General features: G+C 31.0%; 2 protein-coding genes and 1 pseudogene across 2 annotated transcripts; 1 reads left to right on the top strand and 2 right to left on the bottom strand.

Moving 5' to 3' along the window:
• Positions 1 to 1,967: 1,967 nt before the first annotated feature.
• Positions 1,968 to 3,282, bottom strand: LOC114176741 (uncharacterized). The gene has a single exon (XM_028061874.2). It carries the CDS (start codon positions 2,936 to 2,938, stop codon positions 2,096 to 2,098), a length of 843 nt encoding a protein of 280 aa, XP_027917675.1. The 5' UTR covers positions 2,939 to 3,282; the 3' UTR covers positions 1,968 to 2,095.
• A 7,407-nt stretch (positions 3,283 to 10,689) lies between these two features.
• LOC146887470 (uncharacterized) lies at positions 10,690 to 12,217 on the top strand. Its single transcript, XM_085670241.1, has one exon. It carries the CDS (start codon positions 10,818 to 10,820, stop codon positions 11,982 to 11,984), a length of 1,167 nt encoding a protein of 388 aa, XP_085526367.1. The 5' UTR covers positions 10,690 to 10,817; the 3' UTR covers positions 11,985 to 12,217.
• A 90-nt stretch (positions 12,218 to 12,307) lies between these two features.
• On the bottom strand, positions 12,308 to 14,824 carry LOC114179803 (L-type lectin-domain containing receptor kinase IX.1 pseudogene; annotated as a pseudogene).
• Positions 14,825 to 21,627: the final 6,803 nt, after the last annotated feature.

Raw genomic sequence — 21,627 nt, 5'->3', positions numbered from 1 at the left:
TTATAAGAAAGTTTAAGTGAAACGAATAAATCTCAAGGGATTGGACAAAAAACCAAGTTAGAAATTTAATTTTAACTTTAACTTTTTATATTAAAGTTAGATCGTAAACTCAATCAATAATATTCTCCTTCATTTGTCTCTTTAACACCACCACCTTAAGTTTAGTAGTGTAGTCATTTATATTTTCCTTTTTGTTATTTCTCGCCCATAGACATTTTTGCTTTCAATTTCATTAACAAATTATATTTTAAACATTCATTTAAGTTTGTATTTTAATCTTGAGAGTTTGATGCAAATTTAATTAGGATGCAGACTTATGAAATTTGAAGAGTCATATTAAGGCGTCATATAATTACACTATGAAATATTATGAGGGTTAAAAATTTATAAAATTTGTAAAAAATGAGAGATATAAGATATATGATAAATATAAGAAATATGTTGCAAGAAAAATTTATTATTTTATTTTATTCATATATTTTCTCTCTTTATATATATATATATATATATATATATATAAACAAACAAAATGTAACAGAATATAAAGTCAAATAATTTTACATGATTTGTTTTAAAATAAAATTACAAAATTATTAATTCGATTTTTTTTTCTTTTCAAATACGGATTCAAATGAGTGTGAACTCAAGTGAAATAAATAAAAAACATAATATACCCATCTCACGTTAAGATATTTCTCTACCAACTCTTTCAGGAGCTACCCATATTTTTTTTTTTCAGGAATTGATGATATTTTGTTATTGATAACTTCTTTCTAACAAAAAGTAAAACATGGGAGTTCCATTCTTATTTTCATAAGAGATGGAAATATAGACAAGATTCTCAATATCCTTCTCCATAAATTAGAAAGAATAGTTTATACATAAATTAATCTATAAAAAGTTTCTTATATAATCTCTTCAAATTCTACTTTTTAATTTATATATAAATTAATTTTGACTTGTAAAAAAAACCATTCCAATTTTTTCTTATTTTTCTCCCACGTCTATGTTAACTTGTACTTTGTTTTGTAGCTTTAAGAAGTGCTACCCCCTCTTCCCTGACCGAGAGACGGAGGGAATACGATACGTTTACACATGCAATTAATTCCATCTTAGGAAGTTATTTATGCTTGCAAGGAGGTGAGCTTCTTCCCCAAACCAACAGAGCAAAACACAAACGCCAGAAAAGGTATTTTGCATTGCACATACAATACTGGATATCATGTAATTGCAATCTTGAGTTGAGACTACAATGACCTTTGTTTTCTCAAACAACTAAAAGAATGAATATTATTTTAAACAAAACACCACCAGAAAACCACAAAGATGTGAACGTTTCAGTTAAGTTGTACCTCTTTCAAGAATTCTTAAACGCATATAATGATCAAGCTTATTGATATGAACCTCTCCACTATAAGCATAATTGTAATACAAATATACAGATATCACTTGTGCAGAAATATATTCGAAACACCAAAGAATATATAATGTGTAATCGTACTCACTACCAGTGAAGTGGCTAAAACTGTACCACAAAACATGATCACACCGACTCTGGCACCCAACCGCATGCACATAATCACCAACCATTAAGTGTTTCATTAAATTTATTCACACAGTCACAAGTAATTCTGAAAGTTGAGGCTAACTTAATACGTCCACTACAAAGAATCCTTGCAGTTTATGTAAGTAAAGCTAAACTTTCAGATTATGTGGCTTAGATACATTATTGTCAACAGCATCAGAACAAATTCTTGCACGCAAGTACTTCAATCCAATTCTCAACAAAGTTACAACAATAAACCCGAAAGTTAAGAGTGTAATCCATCATTTATACTCAAGTGCATTCAGGATACATAACTAGCATCCTACAAGGTTGACTCCTAGCAAACAATGTATGCTTTATTGAATTTATTCACACTTATAACATTGAACCTAAAATTTGAGTATAATTCACGAGCAAAAAATAAAAAATATATATAGGCCTTCGATATTATTAATAATTAAATTATGGTTAAATACAATTTACAATTGGAAACCAAAACAGGTCTATGTAAAGGCAATTGATTTGTATATAACAAACAAGCTTCAGAACTTACAAGGTCTGTGATTCGGTTTCGGGAGAGCTAACTACAGAATTATCATCACGATCCCCATCCTCCTCCTCATCATCATACATGAAATCTCTACTCACTTCAACTTCAAGTTGTTGTATATCCTCGTCCCTCATAAACTGCCTCAAATCGTCCCTACAAATCTCCATCTGATCCTCCAATTCACATTTCTGAACCTCGTGTTGCGTGATGGTCCACTGCAATGACTCAATAACCTCCTGGTCATAGTCTAGCTTTTGCTCCGCCATTCGCCGGAACTGCGTGGCTTGAATCTCTGCCGCGCTCTTCTCATTCTGCAGCCGCAGAATCATCGCCATTGCCTCCTCCGCCGACGAGGCAGCCGCTGTCCTCTCCTTCTCGAGGTCCGCACACGCCGCATTGGCCTTTAGTCTCTCCATCTTGACGAGACTTTTCAGCGTCATTAAGTCGAACACCTCATCCTCATTGCCACCCTCCTTCTGGTTTTCGCCCTTCCCCTCCGACCCATCTTCGGAACCCACATTGGCTCTGCCTCGGGGGCCATTGGTGCGCCTCCTCATGGAGGAACTGGACCTGGTCCGGCGCGTTTTTCTCAAAGGCGCGGTCTTTGGCTTAGAAACGCCCCACGCAACTCTGTCGAGGCAGAAACGGATTTGTGGTACGCCTCCGGAAGTGCAAAGGAATCGAATGGCGCTCTTGGAGTTCCAGCTGAAACGCCAAACCTTGAACCAAAAGGTGATCATCAAAAGGAGGCCTATAAAGTTGAAAACGCGGGAGAGGGAGCGGAGAAGGACGAAACCGCATCCGAATTGGGTGAGAAGATTGAGGGCAGGATGGAAATCCATGGGCAGCAGAAGGAACCTCTGATGCAAGAGAAGGGAGGGAGAGTCTGCATCTGAGGCGGGAGGAGGCGGAAGGAATCGATCAGAAGTGGCCCCAAATGGAAGAAAGAAGGTTGTGATGATGTGATCGAGGGCGTTGTTGCGGTGTTGGATGGAGGAGGAGGAGGAGGGAGGATGGTGGTGATGGAGGAAGTGGTGGCGGACAAATAGAGGTGTTTTGTGTGGTCATTTGGACCATTTCAGAGATTCTTTTCCATTACAATCCAACATTCGTGTCATTGTTCCTCTTCTTAAATTTCTTTCCAAAATCAACTTCCTCACAAAATATTGACCCTCCATGTTCAAATACAATCTTCCATTGTTGCTTGTTTTATATATAGTAAGTGGCATTAAATTATGCACAGTGCTTATTAGGATCAAAGGATTCGTGTCAATCACCCTAAAGCTACATTCAATATATATATATATATATATATATATATATATATATATATATATATATATATATATATATATATATTTATTTATTTATTTATTTTCATTTTATCTCAGTCTCCACACCAAACATGATTCATTTAAAATAAATTGATAATACTATGATATTAAATGTTATAGATAATTAATGTTTTTTAATATTTAATGTTGAAGATTTGTTTCTTGATGTTATTCACTTTCAATTATTGAAATGATAAGAAGAAGGGGTTTTATTGTATTATTAAAACAAAATTTGTTTTTATTTATATTTTTCATTAAAAGAGGTATTTTGCTTCCTATTTTTCTTTTTTATCCTTTTTATTTTATTTATCTCCTTTCTTCTAAGGTGTACTCCATTTATTAATTTTTCATAAAACAGTTGAAGTTTATTTTTGCATACTTTTTTAAAATTATGCAATAGGATTAAAAAGAAATTTTAGAAAGGAAAAATAATTCTACTATCATAGAAAAACAATATTAGATTTTAGATCTTCGTTTCAATATCAATTTTTATATCCACATCTTATTTCTGTGATCACTTTTAAATTTTTAAACGATGATGGAGAATGATCAATCGCGAGACTTATGCAACTATGAAAGGTTTTACTTTTATGTCTCTCTTGCTATTTATGATTTTGCTTTCTATTAATTTGTGTTATATTCATTTACATTGTTTGAGTAGAATTTTATTTGGGAAAAAAGAAATTATGAATAACATGCTCTATGTATGATTATTATGTTTTCGTCTTATATTTGTTCATATATTGTCACCATGAGAAAGCATGACAAAAATAATCACATAAAATGAAACATGGAATATGCAATTACTAACTTTTCACATGTATCTTATGTGTATTGTTGATTATTAAACAAAGACAAATTTCGATTGTAATTAAAATATCATTATTATTTATAGATTCTATATTAGTCTAATGAAATTATCCAAATTCATAAAAAAAAAATAAAGGATAAAATTTGGTATTTAGATTATCTAAGCAGTACATACAGTAGGATTGAGCATGGATTGGATTTTTAATGATCGAATCTACATCCGTTTTAGATCCAAATAATTGGATTAGATTTTCAACCCAAATACGTTTTTTTGCAAAACCAGTTTGGATTTTTTTAAAATCCAAATCCAAATATTTGGATCAAGATTTAAATCTAGTCCAAATATTTGGATTAAGTTCAAAATCCATAATCCATTTTTTATAAAATAAATTTAAATTGAATTTTCTAAAACTTATGTCCGTAAGGCCAACATGACTTAGTCTGTACAGGTCGTTGAGCACGACTCGTCTGAGTCGTCAGGCCAACCCATCTTAGTCCATTTGAGTCTTCGAGCCCGCCGTACCCATTTGGGTTATCGGGCCCGCCGTGCCCATGCGGGTCATCAGGCCCACCTAGCCTGTTTGGTTCTTGGACCCGCTTGGCCCATTCAGTTCTTTGGGCCCATTTGGCCCGTTCAGGTCTTTGGGCCCGCCTGACCTATTTTGGTCATCGGCCTGCCTGACCCGTTTGGGTCTTCGAGCTCGCTTGGCTTGTTCGGGTCTTCGGGTCTACGAGTTCGCTTGGCCCGTTCGGGTCTTCGGACCCGCCTGACCCATTCGGGTCTTCGGACCCACCTGGCCTGTTCGGGTCTTCAGGCTCGCCTGACCCCTTCGAGTCTTCGGGTCTTCGGGCCCGCCTGACCTATTCGCATCGTCGGGTACGCCTGACCGTTCGGGTCTTCGGACTTGCCTGGCCCGTTCGGGTCTTCGGGCTCGCCTGACCCGTTTGGATCTTTGGGCTCGTCTAGCCTGTTTGGATCTTCGGATCTGCTTGGCCCGTTCGGGTCATGAGGTCTGCTTGACCTGTTTGCATCATCGGGTCCACCTGGCCCGTTCGAGTCATCGGACTCTCCCGAATTTTTCGAGTCGTTGGGCCCGATTTACTCGTCCGGTTTGTCAGGCCCTCCTATCTCGTTCATATCTTTAGGCCCGCTTGGTCTGTACAGGTCATCGACCAAGGTCCATCCAAGTCTAAATTTAGTCTAGTCAATCTCAACCTTTAGTCTAACCCAACTAAAAATTTAAACTGAAAATTTAGATTGGACTTTTTGGATTATCCATATTTGAAAATCTTGATTTATAGAATGGATATCCAATCCATAAAATATATAAGATGTAGATTAGATTGAAATTCAGATCCATTAAATGGATTTTAAATTGATTGGATTTTTAATAAAATGGATTTTAAATGGATTGAATTTTTAATAAAATGGATTTTAAATGGATTGGATCAAAGCAAAAGTGGATTGAATCAAAAAAATTAGATTTTTTGTGCACCTCTAGAGCATAAAAAGAAATGGTGGAATGATGATTTACGTTGTACTCTTTGAAAAAAACATGTATGTGAGATTGGTCAATGGTTTGTTTTCACCAATTTGTGAAGAAAGATATACGAGTTTGTAGGCTAGACAATCCTTTCTCATCCATGCCAAGTTAGTGAGAAATGCTAAGCACACAGACATTGGAAAATTGGTTGCTTTGTTTTTTATTGGACTAACCATCACTATAAAAAATTATAATATTACTAACGATTAATATTTATCAATAACGAGTTAAATCCATTGATAACATGTATGTTTCGACATAATACCGACGATATAAATTTATCAGTAATTAGCTCATATATAAAAATTATCGACAAATTTAAAAAAATTATTGATAAATATTGATGACTAATGTGAGGGATATTCAAATTACTACGGATTAATATGTTAGTAACTCTATTATATACAAGTGTAGAATTATTTATTTTTGTTTCCAAACAAAACCTGTCAATATAATAAACACAACCCAACAAAAAATATATTAAAAATTATTAAACTAATAATATTATATAATGAAAACTCATAATAATGAAATTATTGATCATCTTAATATCTTAAACCCAATAAAAATGAAATTTTAAGTTCATAGTATATGTACTTGACTAAATATTTCCCCCTATTTCCAAATAAATGCAATTGGTTCTGGTTGAGCTCCAATAAGTTCAATAACACTATCTTCAAATGAAATATGAATATGTAACTTATAATTTAAATCCTTTAACTTTTGGTAGTTGATAATGTACTTAAACTATAAATTACTCATTAAATCAAGTTTGATTTTTCTCAATTAATAACAAATTATTCATTAACGAAATTGTGATTCCATACATAATAAAGACATATATGGGTGTATACAAACTCATGCATAGAATCTTGCAATACAAAAACTAGCAAACATAGTAAGAAAAAAAATATAAAAAATACTAAGGACAAGAAGAGAATAAATCTAATATAAAAATACTAAGAAAAAAGAAAAGAAAACTAATCTAACATGTTCACGGAAGAAAGAAGATAGATCACAACAACTAAAGAATAACAAGGAGTAGGTATAAAAAGGAAAAATAAAACAACAGAGAAAAAGACAGAAATGTGGGTGAGTGATATCAGTAATGTATTGAGAGAAGAAAAATAACATGAAAGTTAGGAAAAAGGGAATAAGGAAATTAAATTTAAAATGTTAAAACTATTGCAATTATGACCTCTCACTCAACAACACACTTGCTCACCAAAATCTAACCATATACATTCCCAACAGTTTTCACTAGGTGACCTTTATGTATCACTCAATGATAGTTCTCAAGGGTAGCGAGGTTAACAACTCCTCAAATACCCTCCGACACCAATATATTTTTTTAGAGAAATTGAAGTGACATTACGTCGGACACGTCAATTAGTGAGAAGGATTTTTGAACCATTTCAAGATTTTTTTTGTTTTTATGTTACAATCCAATATCTGTGTATTTTTAGTGTGTGTTTGGTTTCTGCGTTAAATTGTCGTAAAATTAATTTTCTAAAACAGAACCTATATATGTTTGGTTTTCAGAATTAATTAAAGGGTAAAAATTTATGTTGAATGAGAAGCAATTAATGCGTTGGAGAATTATTCAGCTAGAATCAATTCTTTAATATTGAACCAAACATACCCTTATTCTTTTCAGATTTATTTCTATAGTCAACCTTGAAATTTGAATCAAAATTGAAAATAATATCAAGAAAAATATAGCTTATATTCTGAGAAAATAGACCATGAACATATTTGATATGGTTATTTACACTTGTCTTACTTTCCTTTTATTCTTTGACTTTGTTTTGACTTCTATGCTCATTCGGCCAAGATGATATGATATCCATCATCGGTAATGGACAACCTTTCTGTAGTCAAACTTGTAAATATGTAATTAGTTAATAAAGAAAATAAGTGCTTTGAATTAATAAAGAACTTTACGTGCACAAAATGAGAACAATAAATATGTCTGATACAAATTAATCGATGTTGACTTTGCGTACTAGGTGGAAATGTATGAAGTGGAAATATCGTCAAATTCTGAACCGACAACAAACAAACTAGGATTACATTATATCGATTAGGAATCACATACCCCATGTCAGGTATAGTCATCCGCTTGTCCCGATTAGCTTGTTTGTAATTAATCAAACTATAATCAAACAAAATCATAATTTTTTTTTATTAAATAAGTTTCAACATTAGTGTATAGAAGTCATACCCCTGATGATGAATGGACTAGCAAAGACTTTCTTAGTTCTTCTAGACGATTATGGCCTCTAACTAATGTTGCATATTCATCTCGCCACTAAGTTCTTTGTACAAATCATGTCTGATTAGGAGCCATGACTCCTCACCCATCCCCAACAATGCAGCAATGCATCTATACTCACAATGACCATCAACCACTACATCTACAACATCCACTATGTAAGATTGACAAATAGGATAGAATTGTTCTAGCATGGGTATTATCTTTTCTTGCATTACACCTTTGGCCTTCAATTTGTTTTCTTCATTTGCAACATATGTGTCTTGTCTTGAATTCTCAATGAAGGCGCCAACATGCTCAAAATATAAGGGATCACGCTTGGTTGACTTCTTAGATCAATGACTTTTAGGTGCACCTTTCGTTTTAATTTTACTTATTGACGACAACATCGATGTCATCGAAGGACAAACTATGTCAAGTAATTTTTGTTTGATGGTCACTTTTCCTGCAATGTCAACATCTTTGAAATGATTGAGCACCAGATCAAGTTCCCTTTGAATAGATAATTGCCCTTCTGGTTGTGAAGAGGACACATTTGAGAAGGTCAACCTAGTCCACATTATATGAATTTCTTGTAGAGGAATCATCCCAGGGTTATATCGTGCTAATTCATAAGCACATGGAAGACCATAAGTTTGTCTCAGAATGCAACTACAAAGACTAGTATCAAATTCTATTTTCTTAACTCTTTCTAACTCTGGAGCAAGGATTCCTAAGGCAAATCTAGAAACATATCCCATTAATCTTTTATAACTCAATGCCTTGTAAGAATCACTTATCAGATTAAGACTTCTTCGAAAGACGCCTTTATTTCGTTATGTTTTAAGATAATCATGTTGTGAATTTCATCCCAACACGAGCATAAGTCTCCCATACTACTTCCAAGAAATTTCTTGAGGCTCTAGTAAGCAGACTCAACTCTGATACAATTTTTACATGGCATCACATAAAACCATAAATAAATAAAAATTGAATAAATAAGATGCAAACATACATGTTTGATGTTGTATTCCCTAAATGCAAAACTTTGTTCGTCCAAGCCTTGACAAAGTATTTCTTATAAGGAATGATTCACGAGTCATTAACATATTCAAAGAATAGATGCCATGACTAGCAAACAAGCTAAAAGCGATTAACACAATCGTTAAACTTAAACTCATCTTCAGAGTCCATAACATTCACTACTCAACCTTGTCTCAGTAGCGCTCAACACCAGATTTTGCAAACTGAATAGCGCTCAACCCCACTTTCCACCGCTTAGCTTTGTGGCACTCAGCCCTAGTTCGCCATCGCTCAGCCTTGAGCAGTTTGATAACATTATGTATTTGAAGCACTAGGCGTGATTCTAGTGATGCCCGACATGGGTATTTGCTTCAAAATCAATCTTTTCTTGTCCAATCATGCTCCCTTGAGTTCTTGCTTGTTTTCTTCCACCACAAATGTTTCCTATTAACTTATTTAACACACTTAGAAGAGAGATTAGAGGCAAAACAAGCATAAAACAAATAAAACACAAAACAATACAAAACACACTAAACTTGAGGATAACAAGATAAAAGTTAGGAAAAAGTTGATTTATTCATGACAATAAACATACAAAAAGAGGTAAAAACGGACATTATCACCACCCTCGGACGTTATAAAGAGACCTCTTAGCCTTTCAAGAGCGAAATGAAATTATTTTGTCCTTCACTTGATAAAATTGCAAACACGGATGAAAAAGTTAATCTTGTTGATGTCACACCAACAATCTCAAGCAATGGCAACCGATGTTTGTTGGTTTTGTAAGTACTATCCATTAATAACACAATATTAAATGAATTTAACAACTTGACGACATCAGGATGTGTCCAGAACATGTCGCTCACCACCTTACATTCATCAACACATATACTAAAATAGATATATTTATCACATTCCAACGTCACCATCAACAATTGTTGTAACTCGGTGAACCTCTTAGTGATCGTTTATACCTATATCTTGCATTGTATGTTTGTTTCATAAAACTGCATTAATAATTATTGAGGTAAGAATTCATTTAGTGTTTAACTATGAATTTTGTAAAATTAAATGTTTATTAATTATTCTTAATTATATATATATATATATATATATATATATATATATATTCCTAATAAATTATAATTATTAGTAATATAATTAATTTAATAACTAGATACATCATTTACATTTTTATTTGAAATTATTACATCAAAAATTAATATTTATATATGTATTTAAATTGCTAAAATTATTATTAACATTAATAATATTCTAGTTTTCTTAAAAATATATTTTTTTCACTAGGTTAATATTTTATGTTGCAAATAATTTATATTGACATTAATGATTCATATTATTTTATAATTTGAAAAAAAATTATTAATTGAGTATACACATTTAATTTTCAAAATTCTTATTTTAAATTATTAAATATTTTTTTAATACATTTCAGAAGTAAAAATTAAAAGCCTGCATAGAAATGGAGTCTTGAAAAAATCGATTTTCACCAGTGAAAAAAATAAAACGATATTGTGGTAATGAAATATAAGAGGATCTATATTAAGGTAAAAAATAACAAATAAATATTGATTTATGGGTTGGCTATAGCGTGATGCCCACGCCCATTAATTTCTTGGCAGCCACGTCCGCGTAGTACTTGTTATTAAGGATCTTGATCTTGTCCTCGTCATTGTCCACGTCCTGGTTCAATCTTAATCTCAACTGAACCATCTTGTCCTTTTCATTTCCAAAAATGCCTCTGAAGGCAAAGAACAAGAAAAATCAGCAGCAGAACCAGCAAAACCCAGGCAACAAACAAGATCAGAAATCAAAATCTTGGCTTGACCTTCCGAAGAATTTGCATGAAATCATAGAAGAGAACCCAAATCTCCACAAGAACATCAATGTTGGTGGCATAATCAAGTCATGGAGAACACCACCAAAGCAATGCAATCCACATTCCAAACTCCCTTGGATTCAACTCTCCAACCCTGATGCCACAAACACTGAGAAGTACCGTAGACACGTTGCTCGAAGTGGCTCCATCGAAACTTCATATGCATACATGCCCTTTGGGTGCTGGCGTAGACCCTTCTTCAGAACACTGCCAAGGTGCCCTTGGAAAAATTATGTGGGGTGCTCCAATGGCATCCTCATAGCTGAAGCTGAACCACTTTACATGTACAATCTGTGGAATCCAACTCAGAGAGAAACGTTTCGTCTTCCTTTGTGGGATCCCAAGGTACCAATTAAACTCGCTGTGCTTTCTTCACCACCTGAAGATCATAATTGCGCAGTTATGATCCTAACAGGAATTAGTCAACCAGCTTTTGCATTTTGCAAACTAAAAGTAAGGTCTAACGGTTCATGGATAACACCAGAGTCTCAATGGACCATGCAAGATTGTACCCTCACCGAGCCATTAGGGAGCCAACAAAAGGTTGTGCAATTCACTAATGCAATCGGATTTCAAGGAAAGTTCTATGCTTTAAGTGTTCAGGGGAGTCTTGTGGTTATTGAAGCCGTTGATTCTGTTGCTAGAGTCACTGATTTAAGTGGCACAAGGATAGTTCCTTCGGTTTCTTCAAACCATTTCAGAGAATATTTGGTGGAGTCTGAGGGAGAAATTTTGCTGGTTTTTATTTTATCAAGAAAATCGAGGGTGCATGGTGTGGACGGTGTCGAGGTTTATCAACTGAATACGGGTAGACTCTCTTGGTTTAAGGTGGAGAGTGTTGGGGAAAGAGCAGTGTTTGTGGGAAGTAATTGTGGTGTATCTGTGTTGGCCAGTGAAGTAGGATGTAGGAGGAACTGCATCTATTTTAGACACCCTGTGGCTGATGAATGGACCGTCTATGACATGGAATCAGGTAGCGTTTTGTGGGGCAAATCCAACAAAATCATCTGCAATTTGGATTAAACAAAGTGAAGAATAAATTTTTCAAGGAGGATAAAACATTGATATGGTTGCTAGATCTTTTAATGGTTTTGTTAGGTTCATTTTTGTGTAAATTTTAAATCTCATGTTGACTAAGGAAGAAGAATTTTATTGTTTTAAAGTGTTTGATTGGAGATGTCAGCTTCTTACTAATTGCAAGAGTTGTCTCACAACTCTTCCAAATAAGTCAAGTTTACATTAATTTCTGCTTTTTCTTGGACGCTTTCTACTCCCTCTTCTTATTCTCCTTTCTGTGACAATGAGTTATAAACTAGTCGTGGCAGGAAAAAAAATAGAGAACGATATTAGATCTGTTGAAGAATCTTTTATAACATTACACAATGGCAGGGCCAGATTTAGGCTTGAAATTGTAGGAAGAACATACATATGATATGACAGAATTTCACTAAGAAAAGAAAAAAAAAAAAAGATGAATAGAAAACGTATCAAACTCAGTAGGTATGCAAATGTGCAGCTGTTGGAGTAATGATTTCAAGAGTTGTGGTGGATTGTGAGGATCCTGTGAATACACTACTGCTTGAAGTTGAAGACAGAGGTTGGTTATTCGCAAAAGCATGAGTCCTAGAAGCCATAGAACTGAAAGATGCATTATAGACTGATCCTCTTTGTGTGAGAATGGGCAATGGAGCTTCAAAATTAAGCATCTGAACAACTTGCCTAATGGTAGGTCTCTGGAGGTACTCTGTGTGAGTGCACCAAAGCCCAACTATCATCAACGTCTCCATTTCCTTCTCATCAAAGTGTCCATATAAGCTTGGATCAGAGGCTTTAAGGACTTCACCAATGCTATGGAGTTCCAAAACCCAATCCACCAAATATATCTGTTCTTCCTTCATATTAGATTCAATTGCTTTTCTACCACATGCTATCTCCAAAGCCACTACTCCAAAGCTGAATACATCAGATTCCCTACTAGCCTTGCCTCTTGTGGTAGCTTCAGGAGGCAAATACCCGATTGTTCCTGCTAAACCAGTTGTTTTGGATCCTGTCCCATGATCCATTAGTCTGGCTAACCCAAAATCTCCAAGCTTTGTGTTAAAATTAGAATCCAACATAACATTGCTGGATTTTATGTCTCTGTGAAGCACACATTCTTCCCACTCTTCATGCAGGTATAACAATGCTGATGCCAACCCTCTGGCAATATTATATCTCACCTTCCATGTCAGCAGGCCTTTTCCCTTGAACAGATAAGAATCCAAGCTTCCATTTTCCATGAACTCATAAATCAGCAGCAGGTCCTCATGCTGATGGCACCACCCAAAGAGTTGAACCAAATTCTTATGCCTCAGTTGACCAAAGATCTTTACTTCAGACATATACTCTTTCACCCCTTGTCTAGATCCACGAGACACCTTCTTGATGGCAACATAGGTGTTCAACTCTCTTATAAATCCCCTGTAGACGGCCCCAAAACCTCCCTGTCCTATTTTGTTTTCTGTTGCGAAGTTATTAGTTGCTCTGGCCAGTTCTTCATGGGAAAACTTCTTGGGTACAGAGACTTTTTCGAAATCATTGTCCATAGCATGGTCGAAAAGGGAGACATCTTCTCTTCCTCTAGTCCTCAGCATCCATCTCACAAGAAAAGCTACCCCCAAAAGAGCAATTAAAACACCTACTCCAAGTCCAACGCTCAGCCCTATCACCAGCCCTCTTTTGCTTCCACCCTTGTCTTGTTCAATCTCCAAACTAGAGTTGAAGGACCATGAACTAAGAGTATGTTCCTCATAAGTGTATCCTGTTGCCGAAGAGAAACCAAATTCAACCCATTCAGGTAAGATATCACTCAAATTGACCACTGCGAACAAGGTCTGTTCAAATTTGGAATTATTCTTATATCCAGTGAAGGTGGCACTTAATCTGTTTGACGCAGATTCAAAAGTAATTTCAGCATCATACCCTCTTTCATCCATGCTAGTGTACCACTCTGTAGTGTGAGTAGTGTTAATAGCATTGACATCGATACCCACATGATCATATTTCGGATCCCAGTCATTAGCCATGGTATCAAATTCCACTGCTACAAAAGGATAATCCTTTGCGTAATTTTTAGTCCTCAGTTGCGTACGGCTAGCGAGACCAATACCACTTCCATCTATTTCAGAGTCTGGAAACTTTGGATCTGCGAGAAAGAAGGTGATTCCATCTCCCGGCTTGGTTTCATTTCCGGCGTTGATGGTAAAATAGAATTGGGTAGTGAAATCTGCAACCTTTCCTGAGCTCTTGTCCCAAAGATGCAATAATTTGTTATATACCACTCTACCATAACTATCTGGCTTAGGAATGGTGAGTTGGAGGATTCCTTCCTGAGCTTTAACATCTCCCGAGAAAATGAAGTCGTTTACAGTGTAACCAACTTGCTGATAGTTGAATTCTAATGAAGCTGCATGAGGTGTTACGAGAAGCAAGAGTGTTAATGTTACATGAAAAAAAGCATGTACATAACTTTTCTTACAGTAGCAAGATGCTGCCATGACTGGAGAAATGATGTTGGGTGCAATGGAAAATGGAATACCACAAATATGGTTTTGGTTGGGGTAGGTGCTTCTGGAGTTGTAGTTAATGATACTTGTTTTGTTGTTTAACATTATTGTTCACTCTTTTACGATTGAATGAGTCAAACACGGGGGAATGAACCCTCTACGAAAAGAAGGATGAAAAATGGAAGTTTAATAGCTATTTGAACCACCTTGTGTATTCCATGTGAAACCCTCTAAATAGCAATTCCACCGAAATTTCTCAAGTTAGAAACATGATTTCTAGAAAGAAATTGCAGGTCATTTGTTGTTTGGAAGTGTTGTGTTCACTCTTTCGTCCTTGGTCTAATAAATTAAAAATATACTTCGATACATATTGCATTGACTTGAGAACATATTTTATAAACAAAATAAGGGTCAGGTACGTTTTAATTCAAAACCTAAATTAAAATTTGAGAATCTTCAAATTTAAAAAATGAATAGTAATATTTCTTTTAATCTAGTAATGTTACTTTTTTTTTTCTTGTTAAACCGTGTTTCAACATGACATTTAAACTAAAAAGTCAAGATTCAATCTCATTTTAAAATGCAGTTAACATGCCAAACAAAAAAAAAGAAATAATATAATTAGATTAAGAAAATATATCTATTCATTAAGTTGGATGATCAAAATATACCAAAGTTTAAAACATAAATCAATTCTAATTTTACGTCAAAGTTAAAAATTAAAAATATATTTAATCAATAATATAATTTTAAAAATTTAAACTTTTATATTTATAAAGAGATATTTATAAGGAAAAAAAAACAAATAATAGTGATAGATGATATCCTTTTCTAAAAAAGGATGATGTGATAGGTAGAAAGTACTAAATTTTAAGTTTGAGGTGGTCAATGCTTCGATTAATTAATTAATTGAAGTTGTCAAATTACACGTAAAGAAGTCTATAAAAGTTGTTGGGGACCGCTGAGTTTAATTGAAGTTATCTTCCACAACTACAACAAACAAATAAATAAATTAATTAAGAAATTTCCAACAAAAAAAATGGCATTTACAATATCCCACGGTTCCTCTTACCTTGTCAACGGCTGAATTCCATGCCATTTCTTCAAGCATTTGTAACCAAATCTAGGTATCATCTATCACATATTTGTCACTTTTTATAAGGAAAAAACCAAACAGTAATGTAAAATATGCTTATATGCTTTTAAGATTAATATAATAACTACAAAATATGTTTTTTAATTGTAAAAAAATAATGAATATTAATAGCTGATGTAAATTTGTTGGGGTGTAGAGATATCATTATCTGTTTTAAATTAAAAAAAATAAACAACAATATTTTTAAAAAGACTAAATTGAAATTAACATATTTTAGATACATTGAAAATATTTTTTTTATTAAGTAATATAAAACACTTTAGCTTGATATTTTGTTCGTGCAAACAATTCATACCATCAATTAGAAGTTATTGTAAAAATATTATATAATATAATTAATTACAATAAAAATTAGCAAAATTTTCATGACAGACTATAATTAAAAGACTATACGATCATATTACCAAAACAACAAGTTAAAATAACATATTTTTATATATATATATATATATATATATATATATATATATATATATATATATATATATATATATATATATATTTAAAAAGGACATCTAAAGCAATTGATTTTACTCTCCGAACTTTAATTTTCTGTTTGGCTTTAACGAGAAAAATAAAGAAAATAAAAATACTAAAGAAATAAGTTGAACAAAAGAGTAAATAGTAAAATTGAATATTTAGTAATTTGGTAGAGTAAAATAGATAGGAAATAATAAGAAAAATCATTAAAATTGCGGATTTTATTTAATTTAGTAAAAGGCAAAAATATAATGGAAAAGATAAAGAATAGTAAATCTCACAATTTTTAAGATTGTTGTTTTTACTCCTATACATATTTTATTTTCATTTTTACCCATTTCATCTTTCTTGAAACAAGTCATAACTATTTGTTACTTCTAAAATGTATTATACACCATTATTGCACCCTAAAAAAGTCAGGGATTAAACATTAAAATATTCTGGCATCTAGGCCTCAACAATAAATCTCAATCCCTGTAGTATCCAGAGAAAAAATTGGACGTTTTCAATTAGGTTGAGTAGGGTCAACGGGTAACAGATAAAATGATAATGATTTTAGGGAATTTTAAATATCTACAAAATTGTAGATATATTTTAAATTTTAGTTTTGATATTATATGTTTTTATTAAAATATAATAATAAATTATATAAGTTTATAGTGTATTACAAACATAAATTATTAAGATCATTTGATGTGATTTTTCTTTACTACAAATTTAGTTAATTTATTTCTTTTATTTAAAACTAAACTACAAGTATAACCTTTTGAAAAGAAATCTGATTCAATATCAAATAAATTTGAATAATTTGTTCAAGTTAACCCACAATCTGTATTTGATTAATCCATTAAATTAAATATAATTTTGAAAATATTAAATTTGAATTGTACTGAATTAATAAAATTGAAACTAAATCCAATCTAATTCATCAGGATGTCGACCCCTATTAATAATGTTGTTTGATTTTAAAGTATATATTATATGGATTATAGGTGAAATGAAAATTGAATCCAATCCAACTCTGATGTTGTTGGAACCTTTGTTTTTAAGTTTATTTAACTTTGTCTTGCTACTTAAATTGTTCTTTCTTAATTTATATTTAAATTTTTTTGTTTCTTTATTATAGTAGTATCTTTTATTAAGATTACGAGTGTAATATATTTTTTTCCAAATTGAAGGATTTACATATATAATATAAAATAAGAGTAATAATATAATATTTTGAAACAAAATGTTTATATAAATTAAAAAAAAAATCAGCATAACTTGCAAAAACTTAATGAGATGTGATTGAAATTTATTTCATTGGTTATAGTTTATTAACATTCTATAGAATGTACAATAAACATTCGCTTAAGTCTATATTTTGATCTTGATAGTTTGATATAAATTTAATTGGAATGCGAACTTAATTGTGATGCTGACTTAGTAAAATTTTAAGAGTCATAGTATAATATAAAATATGAGTCATGTTACAATATGAAATATTATTGTATATGAGTGTTAACAATTCTTTAAGATTATACGCATATAAGATATTTACAAGAGAAACTTATTTTATTTTATTCATATATTTTCTTTCTCTATCTATCTATCTCTCTCTACACACACACACACACACATATATATATATATATATATATATATATATATATATATATATATATATATATATATAATGTAACATCAAATAACTTTACGTGTCAAAAAATTATTGATTCTATAATTTTTATTTTTCAAATGTGAATTTAGACAAAGTACAGATTTAAATGAATGCAAACTTAGGCGAGTATTCCTTGTATTGCAAATTCCGATATAAAATCAGTTTTAATATAATGATCGAAACATTACAAACTTTATCTTCTTTTCCCTTACCTATTTTAATTGTGCAAGGAGCAATTTCTTCTCTTAATTATTGTTTTGGCGTGCATCTCTGAGTGGATTTTGTTCCATTTTATCGGTTGGTATAATAATAATTTGAGACTTATAGTGAATAAAAACTATAAGATTATTCTTAGTGTGTAAATAAAAACAATAAATAACTTATTATATATATATATATATATATATATATATATATATATATATATATATATATATATATATATATATATATATATATATATATATATATAGAAATGAATATTTGTTACAATATTGTATGATGTTGTCGAAATGGTTTTTTAATATTGAAAACCTTTGGTAATGTTTACCGGTAAGAATTAGCACAAGTACAGATGATAATGTTAAGAGAAAATATTAATTGGAATTCTCGCTGATTTCTTTTATATTAAATTGATTTTAGTGTTGTGGTAGCTTTAATAATTTTAGATTTAAATACTGATTTAATTTTTTTAATAACGTTCCTTAAATTAAACAAATTCAACAAAATAAATAATTAGTATTTAAATCATTTTCTTTATAATAGATAAATTTGAATTGAGTTTTTGCTTTACCTTATTTAAGTGAATTTTAAAAAATAATTTTAGTTTATTACTTGGATTCTTCTCGTTGTTTTTTTGTTTAATTGTATCCTTGTCTTTGTTAACTTTGCTTTTAATATCATTTTTAATACCATCCAGTCTACCTACCATGATCTTCCTTGAGTACGAACCTTGGCTACCAAGATCTCGAGTTAATGAATTCAAAGTTGAATCCATAAATCATTAATTGACCCGTTAACTCAATATATAATAAATTAAATTTTTGTATCACATATATTGTATATAAATTTGATTGATTACATGTAAATTCAAAAGGCTACAATGAAGAATATGATAAACAATACATCATGAGGTAGATAGATCTTGTGATATATTATAACAATTGTGAATACTTTTTTAGATTAATTCAGATATAGGAAAAATGAGAGATGGTGAAATATATTAACGTGTGTTAACCATTTACTATATATATATATATATATATAAATATATAAAAATTAAACAGTTTGTGTATTTTTTTTTTGTCTCTAAAACTTAACTCTAAAAAACATGTTATAAGGTTTGTACCTATCAAAGTAAGCTTTAATGGCCGTTTAATTGCAGTTGTTTATCTCGTTTTTTTTTTAAAACAAAACCAGAGAATTGTTGTGGTAAAGACACCTTATATAAAGTGTAAGAATATAAATGGGTAACAATTTGTTATTATACATTGATTTGTATTGATCAAGTAAGAAACAAACTTAAATGATATAGATATCTGAGTTGAATCTAACCATTGTAGTAAGAGATACTCAAACACTTTCTAAATTGCGGTAAGATATAATGGTTAATTCTAAATTATTTTTTTGTTTTGTTTTTGTAGGTCAATGGTGGAAGAATTATGGACATGCAATCCCAACTTACAAAAACTAGTAACCAAAATTTAAGTTTGACATATAATTCATTGAGATGTGAGCAAAATTAGAGTGTTTTTAAGCAAGTAATAAGACATGACTCATTTCATTGTTATCTTATTTGTAAAGTGTAGAAAGAAATTAATTCACATATTACTTATTCATAATGCAGATTCATTCAAAGAAAAAGACTAGGCTAAATCACAAAAGGTTACGCGATTTGGTTTATATAAAGTATAATCAACATCTTGCTCAAAGATACAATATTAGGGATGAAATATACTGTATTCTATTGAATGGTATCGATGAATGTAATGAGTGGTTAGTGAAAAAAGTTGATGAAGATAACGACAATGAAAAGGGAGGGTAAGGAGTTTGATTTTTATATGATGATCCCACTTATGAAAAGTATTGGAGAACTAATAGTTCATAGAAGGAGACAAGCAACTAATAAAAGAAAGCAATTATCATGTAGTGGTATTCTTATTAGATCTTCCCATGCTTCTAAGAAAGGTCAACGTGCAACTCCAACTCCTACACAAGCAAGGAAGGGTAAATAGAATACTCAAATTAGGGTTCAAAATGAATTGAATGATATCTTTGATTCCAAATTTAAAAGATTATTTAACTTTGAGGTTTCTAAGAAGGAGAAGTGAAGGAGGAATATGCCCATTTGGATGATGACATTAAAGACAATTATGTTGGGATTGAAAAAGAATTTGATTATTAGAAACTTAATACAATTTATTTTATGATTTGTTTTTATTTTATGTTTTGAACTTTAAATTTATGGTATTTTGAAATGATGTTATTATTAATTGAATTTTTAAACATAATATCGTTACTTTTGTATTAAAATCATATGCGGCAGTATTACATAATTTTTAGTGTAATATTTCTACCATAATCCGTTATAGTTTTCATTAGGTTAAAATACTCCGTTGGTCCTCGTTTTTGTAGCAAAATCTCAATTTGGTCCTCGTATTTTTATTAGTCTCAATTAGGTCCTCATTTTTGTAAATTAGTATCAATTAGGTCCTTTCCGTTAGTAGAGAACTAACACCGTTAAGTAGGTGCCACGTGTCAACTTCTCGTTTTTTTGAATTTTTATTTTATTTTTTTTGAATTTTTTTGAATTTTTTTTAAATTTTTTAAATTTTTTTTTAAAAAATATTTATGCCACGTGTCACGTTTGTAGTGTGTCACGTGTCAATCTAATATGGTGACACGTGTCAAGTTATTGTATGAATCTAATTTGATCTTTATATTTGTTAATTTGATTTGATTTTAGTCCCAAATTTTTTTAAAATAATTTTAATTTCATGTGCTCCAAATTTAGAACAAATTTAATTTTTTTTATAAATGTAATGATGATACTTTTATTACAAGTGATATTTCTATTACATATTTTTAACAACATTTAATTTATTTAAATTTATATTTTACATTAAAATTTATTTAAATTTTATTTTAAAATTATAAATATATAGATTAATAAATTTATATTCGAAATATTTGTATAATATTCAATATCAACAATATTTTAGAGTTGGCTTAAAAATAACAATTTTATAATTTCAAATGTAAAATTTTAAAACAATTTTATAAAAAATTAAAATAAATATATTTAAAATTTTAATATTAAATATAATTAATATTATTAAAATATTTAATATAAATATAAATTTTAATAAAAATAATCATAACATTATATAAAAGTAAAATTTGGTCTAAATTTGGAGTGTCTGAAATTGAAAATTAAAAAAAAAAATTGGGACTCAAATCAAATCAATTTAACAAATATGAGAACCAAATTGAGATTCATACATTAATTTGACACGTGTTATCATATTAGATTGACACGTGGCACACTACAGAAGTGAGAAGTGACACATGACATAAATATTTTTTTAAAAAAAATTAAAAAAAATTAAAAAAAAAATTAAAAATTCAAAAAAAATAAATAAAAAAATCCAAACAAACGAGGAGCTGACACGTAACACATACTTAACTGTGTTAGTTCTCTACTAACGGAAAGGACCTAATTGATACTAATTTACAAAAATGAGGATCTAATTGAGACTAATAAAAATACGATGAACAAATTGAGATTCTACGACAAAAACGAAGACCAACGGAATATTTTAG

This window comes from Vigna unguiculata, chromosome 3 (genome assembly GCF_037176805.1).
Source record: "Vigna unguiculata cultivar grain cowpea cultivar isolate G323 ecotype 2 chromosome 3, ASM3717680v1, whole genome shotgun sequence".
NCBI classification, from domain to species: domain Eukaryota; kingdom Viridiplantae; phylum Streptophyta; class Magnoliopsida; order Fabales; family Fabaceae; genus Vigna; species Vigna unguiculata.
This window is presented reverse-complemented; position numbering and strand designations above follow the sequence as displayed.

Coding starts and splice junctions, on each gene's coding strand:
- LOC114176741 (XM_028061874.2), bottom strand. CDS start 2,938: ATGGATTTCCATCCTGCCCTCAATCTTCTCACCCAATTCGGATGCGGT.
- LOC146887470 (XM_085670241.1), top strand. CDS start 10,818: ATGCCTCTGAAGGCAAAGAACAAGAAAAATCAGCAGCAGAACCAGCAA.